This window comes from Seriola dumerili, unplaced genomic scaffold (genome assembly GCF_002260705.1).
Source record: "Seriola dumerili isolate Sdu_G_001 unplaced genomic scaffold, Sdu_1.0 BDQW01000003.1, whole genome shotgun sequence".
Classification (NCBI taxonomy): domain Eukaryota; kingdom Metazoa; phylum Chordata; class Actinopteri; order Carangiformes; family Carangidae; genus Seriola; species Seriola dumerili.
Window position 1 is genome coordinate 5,379,687 of NW_019174258.1, and position 25,016 is coordinate 5,404,702.

At 41.7% G+C, this 25,016-nt stretch overlaps 1 protein-coding gene across 1 annotated transcript; it reads left to right on the forward strand.

Moving 5' to 3' along the window:
- Window positions 1-6,777: 6,777 nt before the first annotated feature.
- Window positions 6,778-24,327, forward strand: greb1 (growth regulation by estrogen in breast cancer 1). Its single transcript, XM_022744638.1, has 33 exons — window positions 6,778-6,931; window positions 7,210-7,317; window positions 7,443-7,619; window positions 7,833-8,015; window positions 9,758-9,859; window positions 10,061-10,198; window positions 11,967-12,128; window positions 12,311-12,433; window positions 13,391-13,576; window positions 13,813-13,949; window positions 14,211-14,487; window positions 14,593-14,721; window positions 14,837-15,031; window positions 15,538-15,735; window positions 15,898-16,081; window positions 16,228-16,411; window positions 16,577-16,713; window positions 16,822-17,173; window positions 17,311-17,426; window positions 17,555-17,760; window positions 17,897-18,515; window positions 19,109-19,265; window positions 19,355-19,457; window positions 19,694-19,849; window positions 20,002-20,138; window positions 20,233-20,394; window positions 20,915-21,119; window positions 21,279-21,441; window positions 21,576-21,709; window positions 22,324-22,556; window positions 22,754-22,954; window positions 23,285-23,423; window positions 24,164-24,327. The coding sequence occupies exons 1-33, from the start codon at window positions 6,778-6,780 to the stop codon at window positions 24,325-24,327; spliced, it is 6,021 nt and encodes a 2,006-aa protein (XP_022600359.1).
- Window positions 24,328-25,016: the final 689 nt, after the last annotated feature.

The following is a 25,016-nucleotide window of genomic DNA, read 5'->3' on the forward strand; positions in this document are numbered from 1 at the left end:
AGGGCTGCAACTAAAGATTTTTTATCAGCCTATCATTTAATCTGCCAATTGTTTACTCTACTTCTCTACTTGATCAGTTATTTTGTCTCAAAAAAAATCAGAAAATGGTGAAAAAATGTCATTATAATTTCCCACAGCCCAAAGTAGTGTTAGATTGCTAGTTTGATTCAATTCAACAATATTCAGTTTAGTTTAGTTTAGTTGGCATAGGCCTAAATGACGGAGAAAAGTATGAAAACTTCACACTGGAGAAGCTGGGACCAGTGAATATTCAGCATTTTCCTTGAAAAATGACTGAAATAGCCAATTGGTTTTCAACACTACTGCCAATCAATGCTCTGTGGACTAATTGATTAATTAATGCAGCTCTAGTCCTTTTGATCTCAATAATCGGATCAATCATTCATGTCTGCTCAGGCCCAGGAAAAAGGGAGCTCGAGGGTTAAAAAGTAGCTATGCTCATCAAAAACACCTCAGCCCACTGACTCCATCTGACCGTCATAGTTGATGTGGGCCATTGATTAGACTTACTATTTTTGAGGTGTTGTCAGATTATCTGATGTATCGTTTATAGTTGTATTTTTGCCTGTTCTTTTAATCATAAAATGACAACAAAGACATGATATAACATTACCTTTGGACAGACAAATGAGTAAAAAAAAATGCAGTTAATGGTAAAGAAGGAGCTGGCCATCGCTCGGACCGTACCATTAACATGGAGGAAGAGGGGAGGGACCTTTCCCCGCTGAGGATCAAGGATGTTGACACGCGCGACACGCAGTTCCAACGTTGGTCTCGTGCCGGAGGCATGGTAAAAGCACTTTGGATCAACTTGCAGGCTTTCTATGAAGACTAGTTGCCGGGCTTGTCCCGCTGGATCGTAGAGGTAAGTCCTTCCAGCATTTGTTTTCGAGTTTTTGGTTTTACGGTATTTCCTGCAGGTAGAGCACATTACCTTGTGTGGCTTGATGATGATGAAAAGCTGACCTTCACTGTCTGCGCAGTTGGTGCTGATGCAGTTAGGAAATAAACACTACTAACAATGTTTCAGCAGGGTTCAAACTGTGTAGCTGTGGCTCTTAGCTCTATAATTGGACTATTCTGCTGGAAAACCTCTGGTTACATGGAGTTAGGGAATCATGTAAACCAGTTTTATTTACTCGTTTTTCCTTCGTTTGGCTGTGCATTTTCTCAAACCCTTGTTAACTTGTTGTTAACTGGTAACATGCGAGGCTTCATCATTGTGTAACTTTCCCAATAACAATACATGATTCCTCCATCTCATACTGTGCCTGGTCTGAAAAATTTTACGGGCCTGAAATAATATTCTAAATTCAGCTTTTAAATGAATTAATATTCATATTTATACCAACAATTTTAGCTGCCACCAAAAATCTTTCATTGAAAAGTTTACAGCTCTTCCAGTGTGTGTCTCTGTGTTCCTCCTAAGTAACATTAGATTTTTTTTTTTTTTTTGTAAACTTCTAGTGTGCTGTTTACCAGAAATAACTTGGCACTGCAAGATGAACCCGAGTCCGAGTAATAGATCTTGTAAAATTGTTTCATAAACATATTGTATTGGCCCTGGTGTTTTAGTGTTTTGTGCCAGAAACTTGAATAAACAGGGAAAGGGAAATAGAGTTGCTGCAGTTTGTTGGTGCACATTTACAGTATGTGCAGGAGAGAGAGAGTTTGTGATATATCCTGCAGCCAAAATGTTAAAAACCCAACTAAGGTGCCGTTTCAGCCAAATTTGCATGCCTGTAGACAACACAAGTTCCCCAGGAGTCATGCGAGATAGAGAGAGCAGAAGGAAAAAATCTGCTCAAGGACGTGGAGCAAGATAGCAAAGCAACTAGGCTGAGCAGACATACAATATTGAGGGAGTTGGAGCTTTGTTGTGCCTTCCAACCATTTCTTTATGCAAACTCAAGCAGATAGTGTACTGTACAGTATGCAGACACACCCAGTCCATGTCCTGCAGAAGACATACTGTTTGTCTGCTTGTATTGTCTCACTGTAGTGCACAGCTGACAATATTTTGTTGTTATAACATACTGGACAAACTTACATTGTGAAGATGGCAAGTTTATATATGGGTGTTTATAAGATGAAAAATCATCGCTCATAAATGATTAGTTGGGTAATGTCAGTGATTGGAACTTCTGTGTTTTGGCTTAGCTGACCGATTGGCTGAGTGTGTGAGCTGAGCAACTCTATTGTATGAATAGTTGAACGGCAGTCTGAGGGGTTGCTTGAGCAGTTGGCCAGTTGGCCAGTTGGCTGGTTGGCTATCGACCCAGTGTCTGTTGAGCAAACTGTGAATGAGAGCATTTGCTGTGGGTCACTGGTCAGTGATGAGCCCATCTGAGGGGTCCACTTCTGTGTTTGTGTGTGTGTGTGTGTGTGTGTGTGTGTGTGTGTGTGTGTGTGTGTGTGTGTGTGTGTGTGTACAACTGACATCCCTTTGCATATGTGTTTGGCTGTGGGTCAGCGCTCACAGAGCATCTGCAAAGCTGGAGGTTTTTCTCTTTTAACTCTACTGTTCAGGGCTGAAAGAGATGCTGCACTGACCAGCTGACACTGCTCGACATTCTTCTGTGTTCTCTCTCTCTCTCTCTCTCTCTCTCTCTCTCTCTCTCTCTCTCTCTCTCTCTCTCGCTCTCTCTCTCTCTTTCTCTGTGTGTCTTTCCGCACACACATGCACAAACACCCAGTCACAAAAATTACATTACCACTCAACAGCAACAGTTTCTGTTAGTGTTTTTGCACGCACACTGTCGGCCATATTTGTATGCATGCACTCACTTAACTGTGCATGTCTGCCTGTGTGTGTGTAATATGAGCTGCTGTTGGAGGTGCCAGAGTGGAGGTTGGAGACGGCAACCCTGCTTGTCAGACTGAACAGAAAGAAAGAATAGCAGGGATGCTGCATTTGTTTGTGTGTGTGTACGACTGGTATGTGGGCCTGGCCAACAGAGAAAGAGCCTGGGGTTCTTATCTGACCTCTCCCAGGACGACCTTTCACCCCTCAAGACAAGCCCTTTGTGTGCACTGAGCCAGAGCCCATGGGAGAGCGTGTATGTGGGTGCACATGAGTGTGTGTGCATCTGCATAGGTTTGTGTGTGTGTGTGTGTGTGTGTGTGTGTGTGTGTGTGTGTGTGTGTGTGTGTGTGTGTGTGTGTGTGTATCAGAATTATAGGCCACATCAAAGTCTTACTTAAACATTGTTATCTGTGCTCACCTTTGACCTTGTGGTCATGAGACATCCCTCAAACTAATACATCCATGCCCTCAAAGCAGAGAGCTTATATGTGTGTTTGCATATATTAGCAATGAGCTGGACAGGACATGATGTATGCTGATGCTGATGTGTGTAGGCTCATTACCTAGTGCATCTCTTCCTAACTCTTTGTCTATACAAATTATTTATTATTTTTGTTAATTGTTTTTGTCAGTAAGATGCCAACAAATCATTTTACCTCACAATGTCCACTGATTCATAGAAGGTTAACAATGATAGGTGTCATTCTTAGTTTGTTTTCATGGATCAGCTACTTCAATTTAACAGTGAATCATTGGCATCCTGAAAAAACAAAACAAAAACATAAGAACCTTTTAAAAGTGTTGTTCATTGCTTTAAAAAACTATGGTTTGGTAACAAAATCTGTGCATTGGGGGTCAGAGCTTAAAGGCATCCTAACTACAGGTTTGAATGTGTGAGGTTGTGTGTTTGAGGGTGGTGGTGGTAGTGGTGGGAGGGGGGATCCAAGGGGTCATAAAATACCACAATAGTGTCTCTCTCCCCAGGGTGAAAGACAGAAAGAGAAGAAGAGGAGGAGGGAGATGAAAGGATCTCCCACGTCCACGTCAGGGAGAGAAGAAGGAGGGGGAGATGGGAGGAGAAAAGATCAATAAAGCTTCCTTAAAAGTTTTACTTAGTGCTTATTTCTGTCATCTCTGCGCCATGTTTTCTATTATGTCCCACAGGTCTCTCATTTTTTGTTAGGAACAGATATTTCTTAGAAATAAATTCACCCTAATACTTTAGGAGCACATTTGCAGCTGGGGATTAGAGATGGAGATGAGCATTTGGACTGAACAATGAAAATCACAGTGGGAGGATCCTTCATCTGCTCCCTTACAGCTCTTAGATTTTTAAGCACATTGGTTGACATAAGAGTAAACACATATACCTGCATCTGCTGTTTCCTCAGTACGTGCAGAAAATTCTCTCTTTGATGTTATGCAACAATGATTCAATTAAAATTTGACAGAAAAACTGTTTTCTTTACAAAGTAGCTTTGAGACCATGTATTTATTTTTAAGCCTACCTCCATTAAGTAGAGCAATAGTAACCATGCAACAAAAGAATATAAAACAGCTTCAGATTTAGACCTACAGTACTAACAGTTGGTCAGAAGTTAAGGTTTTGGTTAGGATTCAATAAAAGGTGGAATACACCTCTGCTTTCATCTCTTCCCTGTTTCCCTCCCTGTCTCCTCTTTCTCTGGTTGTAAAAAGATCAGTCTGTTCTTTGGTAGAAGGTGTGATTACTTCCTCTCAGTGCCGGCTGTGTTATGACAGGGCTTTTTGTCTCCCACCCTCTGTCTCTCTGCAAAGTGGTGCAAAGCATTAAAAGTCTGCACTGCTTCTTTACATATGAAAGCATGCAAGGAGAAGGTGGCTGGTAAGGTGTGTGTGTGTGTGTGTGTGTGTGTGTGTGTGTGTGTGTGTGTGTGTGTGTGTGTGTGTGACAGAGAGAGAGAATGTGTGACAAAATTGGTTGATTAAATCATTTTTAGCAAGCATTGCTAATATTATCTCTTACTTTAGAGGATGAGAGGATGGCCATGCTAATTTCTTAGCTTCATTGTCAATGCATACACTGAATTAAAATTAAAATTAATTAATTAAAATATAGATGCTGTGATTGAAACAATGAATAAATTCAATTGTCTTTCATTAAAATAAAAAGTTTTGTTTATATATATATATAACATGGGATTTTAATATCACACTTTTAGACAATGTACCTATAGTTAATGGACCACAGAATTCAATGGGGCCAAGAAAATATGATTACACTTAGCTACTTGGTTCACCCCAGAGGTCAGCTGAGGGGACCTACCTACATACTGTATTTATATCCTGTGTTATAGTACTAACAGTGGGTTGTTGGACATAAGCTGGGTAAAGAACAACTGAGAAGTCATACAAATGTAGAGCTATGTAGAACACCTAAAAAGATTTTTTGTTAAAAAGCAGATATTAGGCTCATATTCCCTCTGCCTCATTGTACCCTGTTAGGCTGTTTCTTGCAGAATGATGACAAAAAAATGTTAACTTTAAAAAACTCTTAACTTTAAAATTAAATAACAAATGTAAAAAATTTTGCATTTTACAGATGTAATGTCTGATGATGTAATGTAATGCATCCTTGTGTGTAATTTGCTAATATTTTCTTGGACTCAGCTGTTGACCAACCTGTGCATGACAGACAGCTTTAAGTCTGTAATCTGACAGGCCAGTCTTTTTATCATGCTGACCTGCCGGTTTCGGACTCGACAATCGGTCTCATGCGACCAGGTTGTAGTAGTGTGTAGTCCATGTGTAGTCTCTTGTGCATGTGTGTGTGTGTGTAGTAACCAGCATATGGACAGTCAAAGGTTTAGAGAAGGGGGATTAAGTTGGTGTTAACAATCCAACCTTGTTATTTTCTTCTTCACTGACCCAGTTTGTTTGCTGCACAGCACACCTTTGGTTCAGACACAAACTTCGGTCAGTCTTTATTACATATTCATTCACTGTTTTATCTTACATACAAGCAGTGAATGTAATTTTGAAAATACAGATGGCAGCAGTGAGATGCATTACTCTGCATACTTCAGTGAAATCTCAACAGTAGTGAGGGAGTTGTCTTGTAGGACAAAATGACAAATAAAACATCTGTCCCTTTAAGTGCATTTTTCAAAAGAATTTGAAAGTGATGAATTTTTCACATGTTCTGTAATTCTTTAACACACTTTTTAAGAACAATAAGAATTTAAAATTAAATAACTAGTTGATACAATATCACAAACACATTTTGAAAAACTGCATGCAAGAATTTGTTTTTCTGTGGGGATTTTCATCTGTTTCAGAGCAGAGGAGAGAGGCGAACCAGGGAGAAAACAAGAGAGAGAGAGCTGTGCAGAGAGAGAGAAAGTAGAAAAACAGAGAGGGAGTGGAGTCTAGGTTAGGGTGTCCTGACACTGTCAGTAAAGCTGATTTTATGGCATGCTGTCTGGACAGATACCATCCACTAGTAACCACTGTTTATGTGTGTTTGGGCCTGTGTGCTTCTGTAGATTTCAGTGTTTGGGCCTGCTCATATTTATAATCTATATGTGCGTTTGTTGCTTAGACTTGATACTAATACTTATAATTAGTTCTTACTGTCAGAGGGCTTCAACAAATGTAACCAACAAACTTTCAATGCATTGTGTCTGTTATCACAAACATAATCCTTTTTACTCTGGCAGTTTTTTTTCTATTACCCCTTTCTCCATATTTACAGATATCACTAGGATAGATGCTGTTTTCTTGTTTCTTTTTAATGCTCAAACTGACACTACTTTAATACTAAACCATATCGCATAACAGAAAGACTTGTGAATTTAAATGCAGTAAATGTTTAACTGGGGAAACCTATTGGGAGTTTAGTAAATGGTTTACATAAACACAAGCAAAGTACCGTCAGCTTGAACGTGTCTTCTTAATTTTGCAGGACACCAATGGGGAACTCATATGCAGGCCAGCTGCGGACCACGCGCTTTGAGGAGGTTCTCCATAACTCCATTGAGGCATCACTGAGGTCGAACACTGTAGTTCCCCGACCTGTCTTCTCGCAGCTATACCTTGAGACAGAGCAGCCCCTGGCACATGATGGTGGGTTGCATGGATATTGAGTCAGGCAAAACACTGTAATCATTTCCTGAAAATATCTCCAGTTCGATCATGGCATCTGTGTCTCAAATTGCTTTTTAATGACGTTCAGTAGCATAACTAAAAGCAAAATCAGCTTGCAGCTCCTGCTAAGATGCACACTTAAAAACTTTAAAAGGATCCTTTCAACACCTTTGCTATTCACCTACACTCTGTTAAATCTGCCTGTTTTTCACTCTTGTTTACAACATTGCATGTTTTTTTCTGTACATCCTCAACAGGCCGTACAGAGAATGATGATGAGGATGATGAAGACGGCTCAGAGTCTAACAGCCCCCCAATACCATACCAGATGAAGCCCCCACCAGAGGGATGCTGCACCACAGATGGTTTGTACACATACACATACCTATGCTCATAAAAGGGTCACATATCTTATTATTCATCTTATTTATGCTGTAATAAGGCAAATTAATTTAAAAGTCAAAGAGAAATTGTCTTTTCCTCCCCACAGGTTTCTGTCAGGCGGGCAGGGACCTGCGTCTGTCCTCACTGGCATCAGATCCCTTGGATGTGCCCCCTGGGTTCATGTTGGTAGGGATAAAGTCCCCCTCCCTCCCTGAGACGCTGCTGGTGTGTGCTGTGGATCGCCGCTTCCTGCCGGATGAACGGGGTCGCAACGCACTGCTGGGTGAGGCTGGAGACGTACACAGGAAAATATCTTTGCTGTTTGTTGAAAAATGAAAAGTTCTTCAAAATGTCAAATGTTCAAGGCTGAAAAAAACACACTTGTACTGTGATGCATTTGTGACATTATCCAGTCAGTTACGTGTGTGACACTCTAAAAACACCTAAAATACATTGTCTAGTAAACATACATTTTCTGTGTGTGTGCTTCCCCCAGGGTTCTCAGGGAACTGTATGGGCTGTGGAGAGAAAGGTTTTCGTTACTTCACAGAGTTCTCCAACCACATTAACCTGAAGCTCAGCACCCAGCCCAAGAAACAGAAGCACTTGAAGTACCATCTGTACCGAAACAACCAGGGCGTGCTGGTCAAAGGAGCTTCTATCTGTTGGAGAGGACACGGTAAGAGATGGATACATGTGTTGTATTTGGCAGGTGATTCTAAATGTGGTTTGTTTTGATTTCAGCTTGAATGCAACTCATGTAATAAAAACACACAGAATCAATAGCATAATCAATAGTAGACTGTATACATGGAAGCTAACAAGAGGCATTGGTGGACCCATTTGATACTATACTGAGATGCATGTACTGGACACACAAAATTGATCAGTCACTATAGCTTGAGATGCACCACCTGGAGAATATGTGGAAACAGGGTGGTGTAAGGAGGAATCCACTATGATATGTTATCAGTGGGTGTATTAGGGCTTGTTGTTAAACATAGCTGATTACTCATGGCTTAGCAGTGGAGGGGAGGATGATAATTATTGGGCTAACGACTATTTTAGCCATTTTTAGCCAATTTTGTCATTGCTACATAGCCGACGTTAGCTTTAACAGCTTTTTACTCACTGACCTAGAGGAATTGTTGCAAGTTCAGCATCAAACTTCATTCCTTTACTCATCAAGAGCCGTCTCCAGCGGTGGAAAGCAACCCTCTTGTTTTGCTTCTTTTTCTATCACTTCTTTTATTATGCTGAGGTTAGTATGTTAACCAGCTAGCCCTGGCAAGGTTGGACTGTCTCGTCACTTTCTGATACCGAGTCACTGTAGCGTCCAGCCTGCCCTGAAGAAGAAGCACCGCTCCGAGGGTGTTTTATAACCTCTAGTCTTGTAAATGCAATGATGGATGAAGCTCTTGCCAAGACTGGCCAGTAGACAGCTGTTATTGCTAATGCTGGCTATGTTGCAATAGTAAAACTTACAAACACCGTATTGACTATTGACTTAATATATTGTTATTAAAGAAACACATTTGTTTTAATGAATTGAAATGTTTTAGAAAAAAAAACAATACATTGGTTTAAAATATGGATGTTGATGCATTTTTCAACAACATTGATTATGGTGACTTTGCTGCAGCCCAAGATAAATAGCATTCTAGTATAATACAGAAAGAAAATGTTGCAAAGTGTTTTAAGGGTTATGTTTTCTGTGGGCAAGAACACAGACATTTATTATTATTTTGCAGCAGCCCGGTGATGATGTTGGAGACTACAAATGAAAAACCTCCTTCAGATGGCTATATGGATGAGTTAAATTAACTGAAGAAAAGGCTGCTTATATGTATGCATGCTGGGAAGAGTCAGGTGTTAATCATACTCTGCCTTCTCTGCATTATTGCCACAGTTTGGAAGAAAACATAATGTAGTTGTGTTCATTTTTGAAGAATGAATAATTAAAATGAAACTGACAGGGAAAACATGAATAAAGGGTTTGGCTGAGAGGTCAAAGACTGGGCTTTCACCAGTTCACAAGCACAGTGTGTCTAATTTAGGCCCTGTGTTCACCTAAAAAAGTCTAAGTGTGTGAGTATACAGGTCTGACCAGATGGATAGGTAGTAAAGCCTGAAGGACAGGTGAAAGGTGAGAAAACAGAGTGTATACAGAGGCCACTGCCTGGAGGTAACCTGATACATTAAAATGGTTTGAAAGGACAACACCAGGTGAAAAGGCCTGTGTTAAAGGACACTAATCCTGTAGATATTGTATCCTCTCAGTGCTTCTGTTGTTTTCACTTAATTAACGTATGTCCAGAAACACACACATGCACAAAATATGTTATTACGATTATTGCAAAGACAAGTTTCCTTCTTCTTTGATATCAGAATACTTAGTTTGTGTGTTTGTGGGTGTTTCAGATGGCAGGATCAGGCAGTTGGGGTCCAGCCTCCCAGAGGGCCATGTGACATCAGATGAACAGCCACCAAGCCTGGCATCACACACACTTGGCAGCTACCCAGGTAACAGAAATCAGTATTTTTATGGTGTCAGACTACACCATCTAGTTTACCAGCAGCACAATGATTGTTAACACACCTGTGTTTCACCAATACTAGCAGTAACAGAATACAAAAGCCATAAAGAATTATCACAGTGATATTTATATTGTGCCACACTAATTAATGTTATTAATGCCATTTTCTTTCTCTGTCTGCATACAGCGGGATCACATGTGGACCCCACTGGTCTGCCACAAGTAGCTGACGGTCCCCACTCACTGACAAATGGCAACCATGCTGTTCCCTCCATCACCCAGCCGCCTTTACATCAATCAGGGCCCGGGAGACCCTCAGTTACAGGTATTATATGTGCACTGGTGACTATAACTTTGTAATCCATTTATCATCAAGAAAGATATGTAGACATGACAGTTTATTTGACAATATTTTTTTTTGTTATGTCAACTGAGTTATACTTAGTTACAATTAATGTAAGAGTAATGAGTAAGAAAACCCTGTGAGGGTGTTTGCATGACACTTGAACACATCATTAGCAGGGTTTAAACTCCACCCTAAATATGACCAATGTTCAAACCCAACAGAAAGAATATCTGTTGTCATTATTGCATAAAAATTATACCAGCAATATTTTTGCAGGCTAGAGATATTTATTTATTTATTATTACACCTTATACACAAGCACAAAAGATCTATTTCCTAAGCCCAATTTTAAATATCCCAAAATAGGTTCCTCAACATTAACTTCTAATACAATAATTTAATCTGTGAAATATGCTAGTACTCTTCAAAACTACGGTTTTGATTAGGGGAAAAAATCTGATACCCCACCAACTAGCTGCATGTAAACTGGGCTTTTTATATTGTAGCTTATATATTGCATGACTATCTGATTTCCTACTTTAACCTGGTTTTTCACTCTTATCTTGCTTTTGGTGAGTATGTAAACATGGTCAGTTTGTATCTGTTGTCATTAAGCCCCTCCCCTGGGTTTCTTCACACCTCTGAAAGGGAGAGCTCCAATCACCAACAGCGTGCGTGTGTGTGTGTGTTTGTGCACACATTTTGTTACCTGTTTGGAACCTTTTCCAGTATAAACATTGACCTTGTCGGGACCACTAGTCCTTATGGGGGCCGAACATCATTTCTGAGGTCCTGGTTAAGGTTGGGTTAGGTGTGAATTGAGGTTAGGTTAAGATTAGGTGAGGCATGAATTGGTTATGGTTTAGGTTATGCTTAGGGTTTTGATGTTTGGGTTAGGCTGTCCATGATGCGTGTCTGTGTGTGTGTGTGTGTGTGTGTGTGTGTGTGTGTGTGTGTGTGTGTGTGTGTGTGTGTGTGTGTGTGTGTGTGTGTGTTATAACACCCCTGCTATACAGGAGCCAGCCAACTGCATTGTTTGTCGGGGGTTGTCCTTTGTTTTCCCTTCTTTCATTTGCCAACATGTGGGGCACTAAATGTCTCCCTCCTTCTTTTCTCCTCTGTCTTTCTGTCTTTCTCCCTCCCTCTCCCTCAGTCTGTCACCTCTATAAACCAGGGTTGTAAAATTCGCTCTGTCTCAGTCTTTTTTTCCTGCTTTCTCACTGAATGAAATGCTTCCTTCCTGTCGGTGTTGTGTTTTTTTCATGGCCCTTTTAACAAGTGGACCTTTATGTGTCTCCCCATTACTGCATTTCAACACACAGTTGAGAGGAAGAGGAAGAGTCAGGTTAATGTATGACTAAAATACAACTGTTTTCCACTACTGTATCAACACAAGTCCATCCTAAAAAAATAATTTACTGAATATGCTGTTGATTAGTGAGTTACTGGAATTAGAAAAGTGACTCTTATTCAAAATAAGAAATGATTCCTTACAAGCTCAGTTTCAAACTGAGTTGTGGAAAAATGTGACACTGAAATAGGAAAAAAACAACTCAACAAATGAAATTGCAGTGACAAATTGAAAAACAGAAAAAAAATGCTTATGTAATTATAATCTTGAAATGTATTTAAATTGAAATTATAATGTACAAAATGAGAGAAATGTGATCTTGACATCAAGCTCAGTTTCTACATTGAAAACAAATAAAAGCTAACACATGATGTATTCTTGTTTTTTATACTCCAGGGCCACATGCAAATGCTGGACCCCCAAAAAAGAGGCACAAGGGCTGGTCGCCTGAGTCATCTGCCAACAGTCTGCCAGAGAGCACTGTGAAGACACCACCATCTTCATCGGCCTTATCAACATTATCCATGTCCTCTGCTCTAACAAATGGAGCCAGATCGGGTAAAACATATGAAAAGATACATACAGTATATGGATGTAAATTATAAAGGGAGAAACATATGAGTGAATGATATTTATTTAATGCTAAATTTGTCAACAAGATAGTTGTGTGCTTCTTGATGTGTTTGTGTGTGTTTTCAAATGTAAATGTATTTCTGTGCTCCTTCACCTACTATATCCAGAGACTGCTGCCCCACTGAGTTCATCACAGGGGTCCTCAACCCCACTTTCTCCCCCAGGACTGTCTGTAACAGTGCCTGATGAGCTGCTCCACACCTGCAGACTTCAACCTGTCATCTTCAAAGGTTAGATGATTAATTGTATTAATTATTTAGAGTGATAAAATGCACTTTTTCTGCTTTTCACACACACACACAAAACTATACACTGTCACACCTATAGTACAGTACATGCAGTGGTAGACTACATCTGCACATGATTATTTGTACTACTAATCAGTCAGATTCCTTATTGACTAGCTGGTGTATGGTGATCAATATCCACCCAGCTATCAGTACTGGATGTTCTCATGCAGGTGAACAGGTGAGGCTCTCAGTAACCACCTGACAGATGGTCATTTTAGCTCACCTCGCCTCACAGGTTAGAGGTCAGCCAACGCCGAAGGCTGTTTCTCAGCCTTTCTGTCCTCCCCTCATCCCCTCCCCTCCACTCTTTTCACCCCTTTGTGTCACCTGTCAACTCATCCACCTTCCCTTTCTATCTTCTAGGCCTTAATCACGTCTTATGTCGTGTATGTACTTTCATTCTTTTCTCCTTTCTGTTTTCACTTGGTGTTTTCATTTAGTCATTTCCTGTCTTTTCCTACTCTTTGTTCCTTTCATCACATAACCCCATCCCTGCTATCATCCTAGTCTCTCTTGGGAATAGATAGAGCTGGAATTTCCTACCACTTCATACTGTACAGCAACTTGTCTCAGTTTGAGTTTGTTGCAGTGTACAACTTTTGTACTGTTACTGAAACAAACACATTACACATGTGAACAACAAAATATAAATTTTTTTTGGTTGTTTTTTTTTTTTTTGCTAGAGATACTATTGCCTGATTGCATTGTTTGTAATTGTTTGTTATTACATAATTTCACAATGTTCATTTTTCCATCCAACCATTAGTCAAGCTTTTGGAGGAAGAGGGGCTCAGCTGAAAGAATTGCCTTAAGATCAAATCTACCACCCGAGCTACAAACAACCAACAGCTGCTGCCATATGTTCATCTGTTTTATCTGTCTACCTCATTGGCGCAGGTCATGGCCCACTCCCTCAGCTGACAGGCAATGTCAGTGAAGTGCTTGTTAGTTCTCTGCTGCAGAGTTGTTACCTGAGCTCCCAGACACTCCCCAGAGTCTACCAGCACTATGGACCATCACCCATTCAGCCACTGTCCACTGAGATGCAGATTCTACTCACAGTTTACTACCTTGTTCAGCTAGGTGAGTTTAAAACCCTCCTCCAGAATAAAGTCTGTAATCATACACAGTTCAGTCGAACTGCAGTGATTCATTCTTCATATCATGTGATTTACTTTATGAACAAATTGAGGTGTTTTTATTTTATTTTACAATACTATTTTATATACTATATACTATTCATATTTAACTGTAAGCACTGTATAATCTTTTGACTAAAAAATCTAACAATTTCTTTGTCTCCCACCTTTATTTCCAAGGCCCTGACCAAGTGCCCCTGATTGAGGACTTGGAGCAGATATTCATGAGGTCATGGAGGGAGTCTCACCTCAGTGAGATAAGACAGTACCAGCAGCCTCAAACACCTGCCACCCAAGGGAGACACTATGGCTTAGAGGTGAGACAGGACATCTGAGAGGAGAAAGAAAATTAAAAATAGAAATAAGCAAATGCATTAATGAATATTATAATCCTGGCATTAAGGGGATCAGAGAAAGCATTATTCTGTTTCCCTTCACATGAAACTTATTAGCACAGCAAAGTATCCATTTCTACAGTCATTGCTGTCCTCTACATTTTAAAGACACAAATACTAACGACAAGACAGAATAAGATTAAATAAATTAACAAATTGATCTTCTTTTAACCCTGTCTCCAGACCCCCTCCACCCTGCCTGGGCTCCCCCAGTACCTCTGTTTACCTCCCCAGAGCCAACAACCCCTGACCCCCAGCCAGCTTCCCTGGCTTGCCCAGCTGGCTGCGTCGTCATGTGGAGAGGGCGTGGTCGTGTTAGGGGAGCAGATCAGATCTTTGGCTCAAGGCCTCCAACAAACATTCAGCCGGTTAATGGAGGGACGGCTTGAAAACACCAACTATGTGGTCATTATTGTCACTTCACCGGGACAAGAAACACAGTCCTGTGTGGTAGTCACAGGTGGGAGCTGTGTTTTTATATGCATGTAAAGTCTTGAGAATTAAATGTAAAGAATATTACATTCTTCGATGATTTTAATTCTGTGTATTTTTGTATTTGTTTCAGGCAAACATCAATGTCGTGCCTTGGCAGAGAGTATGTATTCTCCCAATGAGGGCCTGAAAGAAATCAACCACCAGCTCACCACTGGTGTTGCCCAGGATCTCATCCACTTCTGCAATTCACTCGGACAAGGTGTGACTGACTGTGCCCACCTGTTGATTCACATGCACATTTGTGTGGGCAGTACAGTATTCACTGTGTTTTAGTCATAATTCATCAACATGTTGTGTGGCTTTCTGTCTCTCAGATGGTGACATGGATTCCCTCCTGGACAGGGCCACCGTGGACAGCAACGAGCCATCTCCTCCATCCAGCAGTCAGGAATCAACTGAAGACAAAAGTCTCAAAAACACACACAGTCCAAAAGACTCAGTCACTCAGTGTTCAAAAGACTCACCCAGTCCCAAAGAGAGAGCTTCAAGTCCCAAAGACACTTGTTCAGGTAAGACACACATAGGCTGAAGTGTATACTGCAATTTCTACTGTCATGTTCAGGTCACGTCAGATAACCACAGCTGTAATTTATGCAGTGTCATAGTTATGAGTGTCACATTTCGACCTAATCACATTTCATGCTACTGCAACTCTTCCTGGGTCAATTTGATTTACTGTTGAACGTGAACCTGAAATTACATTTGCTTTTGAGGGAACACACAAAGTCTGGTTAAGCACAGTGTAACATCTTGGTTGAGACCGGGACAATGACAGGGTTTAAAAAAAATTCTTGATTGGGGCGCCTCGGTGGCTCACCTGGTGGAGAGCGTGCCACATGGGCTTAGGTCCAGCCGTAGCGGCCGTGGGTTTGAATCCGGCCCGTGGCCCTTTGCTGCATGTAATCCCCTCTCTCTCTCCCTGACATTCCTGTCTCTCTCTCACTTCACTATCTATCGCTTTAAAAAAAATAAAAAAATCTTTGATTGAGTATGATTTGAGTTTGTGTGTGTGCAGAATACTCCGTAGAGTGGCGGGAGGTTCGTCCCATCCAGCTGGCAGTGGCTAGAAAGCTGCTGTCCCATGTTTGTGCTATAGCAGACTCCAGCACACAGAACCTGGACCTTGGCTCCTTTGACAGGGTCAGCTTCCTCATACTGGTCCCACCCTCCGAGGTCACATTTCAACAGACTGTGCTCCACCTCTGGAGCTCCGGTTAGTCACATAGACCTTGTGTTTGTCAGCAGCTGCATTTCTGAATTCCCCTTGTATATCTAAAAGAGAGAGTGTGTGTGTCCAACAACATGGTGTATTCTGATGTGGACTTGGCCTCTCTCTCTCTCTCTCTCTCTCTTTCTCTTTCTCTGTGTATCTCAGGTGTCCTTCAGGAGCTTGGGAGTTTAGACCAGGAGTGTTTGTCTCAACGGGATGCTGAGCGTTACGTGGTCAAGATGGACCAGAGCGCCCAGGCACGAATTGACAACCTCATTCAGGAAGCTCACAGCAACTCCTACACACTCTACATCCTGGTCCATGACCACGCCCACTGGGACATTAGGAGGTATGTTATGAAGGAAAAAGAAAAATGAGTGACTAATGTTTCCTTGTTATTGTTCCACTGTTGTTGTTCCAGCACTATAACCCTGTACAACAAGAGTATCAGCTAAGCAATCAAAGGTGTTTACTCAGTCTCTGTGTCTCTCTCAGTGCATCCTACAGCAGCTCAGACAGTGGTGTGGGTCTGGTGGACCAGCTTTTAAACTCCCGACAGGTCAGAGATGCTCCAAACATCCTAATTCTCCACGTCACCTCCTTCCCCTTCGCTCTTCAGACACAGTACACCCGCATCAGCCCCTACAACGAGATCCACTGGCCCTCTGCATTCAGTAATGTAAGATTCAACTCTGTGTGATACACACTCTGCTTTTAGTACTATAACATACATTAGCAGCACGTATTTGGAGATTGACACCGATGATTGAATTGAGAGTTTGCACTTTAGTCACTTTAATTTGCGTGTACCCATAACATGGTGTGTCTGTGTCTGTGTTTGTAGGATGTGGACCTGTATCATGAGAGGACACGTTACTTTGGTGTGTCAGAGCTTCTAGAGTCGACTCGCTCAGGGAGCAGCCTGCCTTTGATGCGTTATGATTCCTCCTTTGAAAGCATGGCATCTGCCTTGGAAGAAAGGTAGCTCTCAAACGCATATGCTTAATTTACGCCTTACACTTCACAAACCAGTTAAAATTACTTTATACAAAATGCTTCAAGAAGCCCTTAACTCTCCCTCTCTCTCAGGTTCCCTAAGCTGCACAGTGCTGTGATCCGGACTACAGTCCTGATCCAGCACTACTGCGTAGCTCTGATGGCTGCATCTGGCAGAATCGGCAGCTCTCACAATCTCCACAAACACACCTCTGTGGAGACCCTGGAGATTGTACAATCCCTACTCACTGCTGCCCAGCAATGTCCTGCCCACCATGGCCACATGGTCCTGCTGAGGATCCCCTCTTTGGCTCTGGCTGCATGGGCCCATCGACGGCTGTCCAGAGTGCGGAGACAGCTGGGTCTGGAGGAGAGTTTTGAAATCATACTTGGAAATCCCAACCAAGCTCTGAATGTTGGACAGACATTCACTGATCAGATCAAGGTGGGAGAGTAGTTCATAATATGAAATACAGGATCAATCATTTTATGGATAGATAAGCCTACAAGTGGTGAAATGAAAGACCCTGACTGACTGTATAACATGTATGCTTTCTGTGCTTGTGTTTGTGTGTCATGCAGACTTGGCTGAAGATCCAGGATTCTGACTGGGTTCCTTGTACCTACTTGGAGCTGGAGGCCCTTCCCTGCATCCTGATCCTGTCAGGAGCTGAACCCCTGGGAGAATCACTGCCCAGGTACACGCACCGAGCTTTGATCTTATCTCCCTGACTTTTGACTTAAAACCCTGGCCCTTTGTTCCCAAGTGTTACTACAGGAAAAAATAGGTTGTAATGAATGTCATGTGAATTACCTCTACCTACAGGTCACTGAAGTACTGTGACCTTCGGGTGATAAGCTGCTCTTACCTTCAGCGAACCACACTCGAACAAGAGCTTGGACTGGCTGCTTATCTAGTGAGGTCAGAGTCACGACCCCCACACAACCCCGGCCCAGGAAGTGACCTACTGGAGAGTGATGCTGAAAAACTCAGCAGCACTGACAATGAGGAGGAGGAGGGACAGGAGAACGGTGAGATGAGATCCATATGAGCATGAACTGTTCTTTGAGATTTTAAAATGTTTGAGCTGTTCAGTTGCTGATTAATGGGAGATCTCACCCGATTTGGTGTCTGATGTATTGTTTTCTTATAATTCTCCATGTCCAGGGGATTCCCCTCTGTCATCCAGTCAGCAGCTCCAGTCATGCCCAGACAGTGGAGCTGCAGATCCCTTCTCTGCCCAAAGCACGACCTCTCCAAATGTCCAGAGAGGGACCATGGACACCATGCAATCTCCCTCACAGACTCAATGTCATTCCCAGACCTCAACTCAGTCTTTTCCATATCCTCAATCTACACCACAACACCAAACCCAACCTCAAGTTCAAAGTTATTCCCAGGGCCAACCAATCTCCCAGCTGCAGCCACAATCCCAAATTCAGAGTCAAAACCAGCCGTTGTCTCAAACAAATTCCCAAACTTACACTCAAACACTTCCCCAGCACCAGTCCCTCTCCCAGATGCAAACACCCAACCCTCAATCTCAGCCGCTTCCCCCCGCCCAGTCTCGTCACCAACACTCCAAATCCACCTCCTCTGGCTCCTTGTCCCCCCGAGCCTCCTCTCCTCACCTGAGCTGCTCCTGGGCGCGGGGAGTGAGTCGCCCGCCATCTGTGCTCCTCCCTCGTGCCCTCTACGACATTATCACAGCCAGTGACAGCAGCGGGCTTCCACGATGTACCTCATTCCTGCCACACATGTCTGTCGCATGGGCAAGCAGCTTCAGGTAAAACTGATGTGGTGGAAATCTGAAAATGAACAGTTGACAAAATGATCAAGTTGTCTTTATATATTTTAATAAGAGCTTTGCAAAGGATCAGTGTACAGTCACACAGAGTGCAATTGCAGACTGATATCGAACAAAGAGTGTACTGAATGAACTTTATAGAAAAAAAGAAAGAAGGAGGCAGGGTCAGGGTGTGTGTGTGTGTGTGTGAACAATTCTGGGTGCCATCCTGACTGTCTAACTGCCAAGAAGAAGCAGATGTGTGTTCAAGGACAAACTACTCCTTAGTTTGTACCGGACATTACCAGATAAGGAGCATACATGTGGAAAAGATTCACATTCAGGGATATACGAAGCCAGGTCACACAAAAGTCAAACCAGGTTATACAAAGTGCAGAATATAATTTTTCTATTTCACAATTTAATGTATATTTTTTATAGCCTCGTGTATTCTGATCCTGCAAATTAAAAAACTGACTTCTAGAGGGTTAATTTCACCTTTTACCTTTTGTCTGTTAAGAAAAGCAGTAACGTTTCTCAATAAAAGTCACTCTAAGAGAAGTGCAATTATGTACAATGCCTTTTGCATGCAGGCCCTTGCTGAGTAAGATGATGACATGTACAGAACAGTCGCTGTATTATCGTCAGTGGACAGTCCCTCGCTCCTACCACATGGACAGCAGCAATCGCACAGAAGGACGAAGCGACAACTTTCACCCTCGCAGGCTGCTGCTCAGTGGACCCCCACAGGTATTTTCTGTCTTTATGTCTTTCTCTTACTTCAGCTCATTTTATACTGTGTATTTTCACTCTTTTCACTTTATTATTTCCTTGGACAGGTGGGTAAGACAGGAGCGTACCTGCACTTCCTTGGTATTCTGTCTCGGATGCTCATAAGGTTGATGGAGGTGGATATCTATGATGAAGAAGACATCAACTACAGTCAGTATATTTGCAGGAGAAGCCACCATTTCTCACCTACAGCATGTAAATTATAGAGACCAGAGTAAACACACAACTTAATTATTTTCCTGTTCCCTACAGTTTCCCCAAACCTTTCCTCTCTTTCAGTGTTTTACTCTTATTGTCATGTCTTATCATCAAGATCTTATGATTGTATCCACGATTTTGTCAGACTTTATCTAATGCATACACTTGTTAATATGTTGTGTATTTAGGTGCCCAGGCAGAGGGGGTGCAGTACCACCCACCCAATGCTCCCTGGCCCAACCCAGACATTATGAGGACAATGCCCTTTGACTACACCATCCATGACCCCAAATATGATGATATCAGTGCTGTGTATTGCCCTGGTTATAGACCCAGTGCTGAGGGTAAGCATAGTCAGAAAATACACTGACACACAAGTCAGTGTATTAAAACACAATCACTTCTGTATTCACAGAACATTCATCTTCTCTAAATGTTTTTACCTTAATATCGTGCTATAGTCCTTATCTGTCCTTTCCTCTGTTGTATTCCCAAGGAAACCCTGTGCGTCAGGAGGAAGTGTACCTACGTAGGCGAACATCAAGGATTAAGCTGTCTAAATATGCAGCCTACAACACCTATCATCACTGTGAACAGTGTCATCAGTACTTGGGCTTCAACCCCAGATACCAGGTCAGCCTAACACATATAAACTCAGAATCTGATAAATAACCCTCAAACTGCTTTCAAAATTTAAATGTGACAGTGGTCTCAAATCATAACACAGATGTATGAGTCAACACTGCATGCCTTCACATTCACACATCTGCTGCTTGGGGAAGAGATCCAGCTCTACTTCATCATCCCAAAGTCTAAAGAGCACTACTTCAGCTTCAGCCAACCAGGAGGCCAGCTGGAGAGCATGCGGCTGCCTCTCACTTCTGATTGGGTAAGTCTTTCGTCAGTGAAACGGGAACCACTGAATCTGAAACTATTAGCATTTCCAGCAGCTGATATTCAGAGTTACTAATAATCCAGCAGTAGTATAAACTTATATTTTCAGCACCACAACCGGTAGTGATGGTAATAGTAGTTTTTGAGGGTCTATCTTTGTGCCCTGACAGTAAATGTGCCAAAATGGACACTGAAAACAGAAATTGGAATTAAGTAGGAATGATGTGTGGTTTTAGTTTTAAATTTTCGTATTGCCTTAAAACAGTGATTTTCATGGTTAAGCACAGTGCAACATCTTGGTTGTTCCACAAGGTGGTGCTACAGGCCACTGTATGTTTTTGGCGAAAATGGATTACCAGTGCTTCCTATTTATTTTTATAAAAATATATGTACATGAGATTCTTACCTGAGGAGATATTGCTTGGAATGATTGATCTCGCCTACAAGCAAAGACAAATTTACGGCACCAGTTGGGTTTCAAAGAAGTTATTTTGATTATTTTTTCACTTTTCCAGAGCCCAGACAGCATCAAGAGTCCAATCTTCACTCCAACCACCGGCCGTCATGAGCATGGTCTGTTCAACCTGTATCATGCTATGGATGGAGCCTCACATCTACATATTTTGGTGGTCAAAGAGTATGAGATGGCTGTCTATAAAAAGTACTGGCCCAACCACATCATGCTGGTGCTGCCCACTGTCTTCAATGGAGCTGGGATAGGTTTGTTACTGATACTACTGATTTGTATTTAGGAATTCCTTAAATTAATTATATTTCCAATACAGTCATGCAGGGCAATCTCACAAAGACAAAACAAAATTTCAGTGCACACTGTTGATCTCATAGCCCCTTTATTAACAGATCATGGCTCTTTTGCAGGTGCTGCTCACTTCCTGATTAAAGAGCTTTCATATCACAACTTGGAGCTGGAGCGCAGTCGTCGGTTGGAGGGAGGGGGCCCGGCGGGTGACGTTTGGCCCTTCATCATCCTGGCTGATGACTCCTGTGTTATGTGGAACACAGTGGACCTCGACGCACGCAAGTACATACAAACATTTATTTCTATTAAAAATAATGAAAGATAAAATAGATGTTGCTTGTATTAGTAGTAAGAATATGTTTAACCACTGTGAGCTGCTATTAACATAGCTACTCTTTGCTTGTCGTTGTTTTTAGTGGCCCAGCAGAGCATGCAGTGTCACTGAAGCAGGTCTTACAGCACATGGAGGCCTGTCCAGACCTGGCCCACTATGGGCTGTGTGGGATCAGGAAGTGGAGCAGCCGTCGAGTCACAGGTCAGGGGTCACAAAGTCAACAATTCAACAAACATTTTTACAGAATTTCTTTGTAAATACTATACAAACTAACAGTAAATAAATGCACTAAGGTAGTACTTAATGCAAGACTACTGTACTGGACTGCACTAGATACGTAAAAAAAAACAAAACAACAAAACAATGTATGGTCATAAAACTGCCTTCAAAGGTTTTAGGCAGATTGTACTTGATGTAGATGCCTCAGATCTCAGCTGCAGATACAGATTGTTATGTTTTCATCTCCTCGTGGTTGTTTACAATACAGATTTGACAGATTTTTAAAGCTGTATGTCTGGTTCCAAGCTATATCTCCATGAAACCATGTGTAGCCTCAGATACAGTAGTACAGTAATATTGAGCCTCAAGGCTGGGAATGACTGGGCATTTTCCAGTAGCTTCCAGTTGAAATGATGTACCTGTAAAGCTTAGGGCTGACAGGATCAGTGTAATCCTTTTTAACTCACACAATTTAAGTTATTTTAAAATTTGATGTTCACTAGAATCTTTAGCTATTTTATGAATAACAATGGCAAACATGTAAAATCGTTTTGTAATAAAGCAGAATTTAAAACAGACTTTTCTGAGTAAATTTGTGTTTGTTTCACCAGGTAATAAACAGAGGGAGCCCTTCTCCAGAGGTCACCTTCATGACTTCCTCCTACTCAATGTGGACCGGAGTCAGAACATACAGTACGATCAAAACCGCTTCACCTGCCACGATGTGGACTTCACCCTGAGGCTGCACAGTGCCGGACTGCTCATCTGCAGGTTTAACAGTTTCAGCGTCATGAAGAAGCAGATTGCCATAGGAGGTTACAGGACGTTTATTATCAAGACCAAGGTAGATGTTTAAGAAAACACAAATCCACATTAATGAGCAATGATTCATATCATCATAAACATAATCATTGCAGCTACACAGGACCAAGCACTTGTCTGAATTTTACATTTCAAGCTTTTTTTAATCAATTTTTCATCAATTTATATCCATTAATGTATATACCCATGTTATTAAACAAAAATTTAAAATTTCTTCAGATGACAGATGTCCCCACCTCTGTGGGGCCTTCACAGTACATCTGTGCCCCAGACAGCAAGCACCTGTTCTTGGCTACACCAGCTCAGCTCCTCCTGGAAAAATACCTCCAACACACCAGCCAGAAGCTGTTTCCACTCAGCACCAAGAACTACACACACCCTGTACTGTCTGTGGACTGTTACCTCAACCTGGGACCTGAGGTACACAGCACGCGCGCACACACACACACACACACACACACACACACACACACACACACACACACACACACACACACACACACACACACACACACACACACACACAGACACACACACACACACACACACAGACACACACATACACACACAGAAACACATTCACACACATAGAGCATGTGGATAGACAGACATAAAAAGACATACACGAGACGGAATCACAGCCTCTTTTTTTGTGGTAGATTATTAACCTCTAAACTCAGGTATAGGTTCATGTACCCATAAATTCCAAAATACACTTTATAAAAGTCTCACTCTTCTTCCCTCCTGCAGGTGACGGTGTGTTTTGTGAGCTCCAGACCTCACTCTGTCAACATCAGTACCACAGGGCTACTGTTCAGTGGCCTTCTCCTCTGTTTCGCTGACTCCTTTGTGACTCCTGGGTTCCTCAAGAAGTTCACCTTCCTCACAGGTACAAGAGCAGATGAAATGCAGACGGCAGAAAAATACGTGTAATTTGTGACACATACGAAATGATGTATATAAGACAACATGTACTGTCCTGAGTAGGCTGTACATGAGATCTTAGATATCATTTTGAATGCCTAGAAGTGTGACATGGCATTTTAGTAACAAAAACAAACACTACACCAGTGTCCTGTGGCTGAGTAGTTTATGCATAACATAATGCTGCCACATTGTTCGTTAAATTCTGGCCAGGGACCTTTGTTGCATGTCACACCCCTCTCTCCTCACATCCTTATATCCTATCTGTATTTCTACTGTCTCCTAAATAAAGTCAAAAAATGCCAAAAAATAAATAAAAAACAGTTCCAAACTCATTTTGACTCAGTAGCATAATTATTAATAGACATCACGAAGACCAAGAGGTTGGCACCTCTAACAGCAGCTGTACTGCATTTGACAGGGCAACATTTGTCTAATTGCTTTACAGCACAAAGGAAAATAGCATTATAGCAAAAAAGAAAGAAAGGACACTCTTCTTCAAAACATTCAAATAAAGCAATGACTTTCGATGTATCTTCTATAGATAGAAAGTAGTAGTATAGAAAGTCTCGGACAAGTACATGAAATATGTGGTCTTTATATTAAAAATAAAAAGTGAATTATGCCTTGACTCCTAAAGTCAGTTTGATTTTTATATCATAGCTAAAGTCTCTATCCCTCTCCCTCCTGTCTGCCTCCCTGTAGGTGCGACTCTGTGTGTCATCAGTGCAGATCGTAGCTCGTTGAGGCAGACGGTGGGCAGGCTGGAGCTGGAGGAGGAATGGAGGTTCAGGCTCAGCGACGAATTCCAGACTGCCAACGCCAAAGAGGACCGACCGCTCTTCTTCCTGACCGGAAAACATATATGACTGGAACATGTGTAACATGTGTATACAGTTGTATAGTAGTCACAGTTGGGGTTGAAATGCCAAAGAGAAGTAGAAGAAATGTGTTGCAATGTGTTTTGTTGAATGTACTTACTCACTCACTGGGGTTGTGAATGGACAGAGTAGGATATGCATGATAGTCTAACATGTAAAGCGGTTAGTAGATTAACATGTGTAAACTTAGTGGAGGGAATATGAAACATTTGTCATTACCCATGACTGCGCGCATACACACACAAATAGGATTTGGAGGTTTGGTCCAGTTGTAGGCTGCCTCGAGCCTAGCATCCAGACAGACACATGCATGTTACTCTGTGAGTAAGCAAAAGATTATTCAGGAAGCATGAAGGATTTTTCAGTAGGCTTTTCAGTAAACCTCACATGAAATTCTGTAAATAGAATGGCGCTATTTACTTTTACTAATTGTAAATGCAAACACATAAAACACTTGAGAACTAATATTTTAAAAGACGTTTGTGTGATAAATAAGAAATACCAATTTTTTGATTGTTACGGTGTGTGGGGATTGAAAAGCTGAAAAGAATCGTCTTCTACGCTTCTTGACAGACTCTTCATAGACATATCTTGATTTACAGTATATTGGAAACAAAATGCATTTTTTTACCCTTTGAAGAAATTCACTAGACAGAGTAACTGCAGGTACTGCTTTT